Source organism: Babylonia areolata, chromosome 19 (genome assembly GCF_041734735.1).
Source record: "Babylonia areolata isolate BAREFJ2019XMU chromosome 19, ASM4173473v1, whole genome shotgun sequence".
NCBI classification, from domain to species: domain Eukaryota; kingdom Metazoa; phylum Mollusca; class Gastropoda; order Neogastropoda; family Buccinidae; genus Babylonia; species Babylonia areolata.
The window spans coordinates 20,563,264-20,568,263 of record NC_134894.1 but is presented as its reverse complement, the minus strand read 5'-3'; the positions used below and the strand labels follow the sequence as shown (position 1 = coordinate 20,568,263).

At 43.3% G+C, this 5,000-nt stretch overlaps 1 protein-coding gene across 1 annotated transcript in view; it reads right to left on the bottom strand.

Annotated features, from left to right (window-relative positions):
* The window catches only part of LOC143294119 (calcitonin gene-related peptide type 1 receptor-like), a 124,382-nt gene that overhangs the window by 104,825 nt on the left and 14,557 nt on the right, over positions 1-5,000 (bottom strand). Inside the window, exons 4-7 of the mRNA XM_076605550.1 lie at positions 3,374-3,500; positions 2,895-2,930; positions 2,524-2,559; positions 2,291-2,326 (exon numbers count right to left, since the gene is read on the bottom strand). Of these exons, the coding sequence (XP_076461665.1) occupies positions 2,291-2,326; positions 2,524-2,559; positions 2,895-2,930; positions 3,374-3,500 (235 nt within the window). The remainder of the gene's footprint in view (positions 1-2,290; positions 2,327-2,523; positions 2,560-2,894; positions 2,931-3,373; positions 3,501-5,000) is intronic.

Here is a 5,000-nt window from a genome sequence, read left to right as displayed (position 1 = left end):
GTATAAGAAGAAATATTTCACCAGACCATGATTTTGATTGTGTCTCAAGATTCAAGTCATTTTCGAACAAAAAATTTTATGTTTAAATGTCAGGCAGGAAATATCAAACAAAACGACTATATATATTCAGATATGACGTAACACCATTGAATATGGCAGTAAATGTTTCATTTATTAAAAAAAAAAAAAAAATCAAGACAGTTTCGAAAGAGTTCGAGTTCAGTTGCAATGGTCACGAGAAACCTAATAAGATTGGAAGACGCCGTTATGATTATTCCTCGGGAATGGTTTATTTATCGTAACTGCCACAGGAGTGTGATTGGCGATTAATTTCATTTTGTTAGGGATACCCGAACTTTTTGCAGATTTTCGAAACAAGTACGACCCAACTAGATATATATCTGAAACGGAAATAATTGTTCAAAAATTATTATTATTATTATTATTATTATTATTATTATTACATTTTGCAATCTGTCGAAAAGAGGGAGAAGAGCGTGTTTGAGGAAACTGGTAGCGATGAGAAAGATTGCAAGATGACCGATCGTATATTTATCTAGTTTTTGTTTTTAATCACAAATTTCTTGTGTTTCAATTGCAGCTTATAATTTCATTTTATTTCCTCTGTGCCCCGACAGGGGTCAAAGGATTACATATTGGTCCTTGATTCTTCATTTGTGTGTGTGTGTGTGTGTGTGTGTGTGTGTGTGTGTGTGTGTGTGTGTGTGTGAATGAGTTAATGTATGTGTGTATGTGTTCATTAGCAATCGAACAGTGTGTGTGTGTGTGTGTGTGTGTGTGTGTGTGTGTGTGTGTGTGTGTGTGTGTGTGTGTTTATGCGCATGCGCGCGCGTGTGTCTTGTCTATCAAATGCCGTAATGTTTCTGGACAACATGAATTATTCTATTCTACTCCGATGCATTCTATTCCATTTTTTTCTGTTCTGTTCTATCCTACTTTATTCTATTCGAGATCGGCAGACAGGTAGTAAACACACACACACACACACACACACACACACACACACACACACACACACACACACACACACACACACACACACACACACACACACATACACACACACACACACACACACACACACACACACACAGTGAAGACAAAATAGGCAATGAGGTATCAAAGTGTGTGGTGTGGTGTGGTGGTGGTGTGGTGTGGTGTGTGTGTGTGTGTGTGTGTGTGTGTGTGTGTGTGTGTGTGTGTGTGTGTGTGTGTTGTGTTGTGGTGTGTGTGTGTGTGTGTGTGTGTGTGTGTGTGTGTGTGTGTGTGTGTGTGTCTGTGTCTGTGTGTCTGAGAGAGAGAGAGAGAAAGAGAGAGAGAGAGAGAGAGAGAGAGAGAGAGAGAGAGAGAGAGAGAGCGTGACTGAACCCTGAATAAATGACACAGGAAATGAATGAAGAGCACCCGTCACAGGCAGCTGTCAGTAGATTCTGTACCCAGGTAGGCAGCCTGTTGCGCGAAATAATGACTTCATGTTTGTGAAGGGCTCAGAGCGTGGTCTCTGACCGAAGACAGGACCTGTATCAAGTATCAATATCAATCAATAAATCAATAACTGGCTGGGGAGGGGGTGGCTGGGGGAGGGGGAGGGGGGTGTCAGTGTGGAGTGATGTCCAAGTGATAACGCGTCTGCTTAGGAAGCGAGAGAACCTGAGGACACTGGATCGAATCACACACACTCTCAGCAGTATTTTGTCCCCATCAACTAGACCTTCAGTGGTGGTCTGGACGCTAATCATTCAGATGGGACGATTAATCGAGGTCCCGAGTGTAGCTTACACTTTGCGCGCGTGAAAGAAACCGCGGCAACAAATGAATTGTCCCTGGATGAAACATCTGCTTTGATAGGAAACGAAATGCACTTGAAGGCAGAAAAAGAAAGGGTAGCGCTGCACTGTGGCGACGCGCTCTCCCTAGGAAAAAGCAGCCCGAATTTCACACAGGTAAAACTGTTGTGACAAAAGAGCACTGCAGTACACTACAGCACTCTACAGTGCGCTACACTACAATGCAATGCAATGTAACACAACTCACGCAATACAATGCGATACAACGCAACACAACACAACAAAACACAACACAACCACAAACCCAACCCAACCCAACCCAAGCAAACCCAACCCAATCCAACACAGCCCAGCCCTCAAGTACCCCTCCCAGGCCAGCACAGCACAGCACAGCACAGCACAGCAACCCAACCTAACCCAGCCAAACCCATTCCAACCCAAAACACCACACCACACCACACCACAACACATCGTGTGCGTACCGGATTGTTCCGGGTGACGTCCAGACTGATCATCAGCTGTGTGTAGGATACCGTCCACAGCATTACACAGCACAACATGAAAACAACACAGTGTGACAGCTGTGTGTAGGACACCGTCCACAGTACAACACAGCACAGCACGAAAACAACACAGTGTAACACAGCACAGCACAAAAAAAAACAACCCCACAACACAACACAACACACTACACCACAACACATCGTGTGCGTACCGGATTGTTCCGGGTGACGTCCAGACGGGTCATCAGCTGTGTGTAGGACACCGTCCACAGTACAACACAGCACAGCATGAAAAACAACACAGTGTAACACAGCACAGGACGAAAAAACACAACACAACACAACACAACACACCACACCACAACACACCACACCACAACACATCGTGTGCGTACCGGATTGTTCCGGGTGACGTCCAGACGGGTCATCAGCTGTGTGTAGGACACCGCCCACAGTACAACACAGCACAGCATGAAAAAAAACACCAAAAAACACAGTGTAACACAACACAGGACGATAAAACACAACACAACACACTACACCACAACACAACACAACACACCACAACACATCGTGTGCGTACCGGATTGTTCCGGGTGACATCCAGACGGGTCATCAGCTGTGTGTAGGACACCGTCCACAGTACAACACAGCACAGCATAGAAAACAACACAGTGTAACGCAGCACAGGACGACACAACACAACACAACACAACACACCACAACACATCGTGTGCGTACCGGATTGTTCCGGGTGACATCCAGACGGGTCATCAGCTGTGTGTAGGACACCGTCCACGGTACAACACAGCACAGCATGGAAAACAACACAGTGTAACGCAGCACAGGACGACAAAACACAACACAACACAACACAACACAACACACCACAACACATCGTGTGCGTACCGGATTGTTCCGGGTGACATCCAGACGGGTCATCAGCTGTGTGTAGGACACCGTCCACGGTACAACACAGCACAGCATGGAAAACAACACAGTGTAACGCAGCACAGGACGACAAAACACAACACAACACACCACAACACATCGTGTGCGTACCGGATTATTCCGGGTGACGTCCAGACGGGTCATCAGCTGTGTGTAGGACACCGTCCACAGGAGCCCCGTGATGATGTAGGACAGGAAGAGGTGCTGGTGCAGGATCACCCGGGTACACCGCAACTGTCTGCACGTCACGACCACGTGGGTGGGTCAAGGTCATGATGATTAGGATAATGTTAATGATGGTAATGATAATGATGGTGGTTATAATAATGATAATAATAATTGTGATGTTAATAATAATAATACTGATAATGGTAACAATAATGATAGTAATAATAATGATGATAGTAACAATAATGATCCTAGTAATCCTAATCATCCTAATAATGATAATGATACTACTAATACTACTACTACTTTAACAACAAATAATGATATAACAATTATATATTTTTTTTTTTGGAAAAAGTCGTCGTCGTAGTAGTAGTGGTAGCAGTAGTAGTGGTAATAACACCAATAATATCATTTACAATAATGATAACAACAATAATAATAATGATACTACTACTGCTGCTACTACTACTACTACTACTAACAAACGAAGGTAGTCAACAACAATAAGAAAATAACCATCTTCAGAGAAGAAGAAGAAGAAGAAGGAGAAGAACAAGATCAAGAACAAGGAGAACGAGAACAAGAACAATAAGAAAAACCCCACAAAAACAACAACAACAACAATGATAACAAAAACTATTTCTCTTTATTTCATCAGATCAAAGGACGGCAGAAGACCCTATCACGATGAACATAACACAAAAAAAGGACGAAAACATACGCCTGCTTCAAATCACAAAAAAATTCATGTTAACTTGAAAACGGAACAAAGCATTACACACACACACACACACACACACACACACACACACACACACACACACACACACACACACACACACACACACACACACACAATATCGAAGAAAAGCCAACAATAAACCAAGAAGACGCTTCAGAAACTGTCCATTCCTTCTACTTGGTGACCAGAATATTGAAAAATACAAAAACAAAAACGAGACACAAATAAAAGCAATTATGTAATCCTATACAGTATTCTATACATCCTATACAGTACATCAAACATATTCTTAGAAAAGAATAAACATAGATATTTGGCAAATCACAATTCCTGAGTGCTAAAAAAAACCCCCACTCAAAATCGAGTTAACAGAGAGAGAGAAAGGGGGGGGGGAAGGAGAGGGGGAAGAGGGCGGAGAGGGAGGGAAGGAGAGAGGGGGAGAGAGAGAGAGAGAGAGAGAGAGAGAGAGAGAGAGAGAAACAGAGACAGAGACAGAGAGACACAGAGAGACAGACAGACAGAGAGAGAGAGACAGAGTGAGGATTGTGATCATGTTTGACTCATGTGTGTGTTTTCACCATTTGCCATCGTGTGTGTGTGTGTGTGTGTGTGTGTGTGTGTGACAGATAGACAAACAGATAGACAGACAAAGATGAGAATGACGAAGGAATTGACAAATGTTTAATGGAAGGTAGAATTGATAAGTCAAAGTTCTTTGCACCCCCCCCCCTCTTCTCTCTCTCTCTCTCTGTGTGATTGGGCCATGCCTAAAATCTGAACCCTTGAATAAAACAAAACGTTCTGAGTTCTCTCTCCCCATCTCTT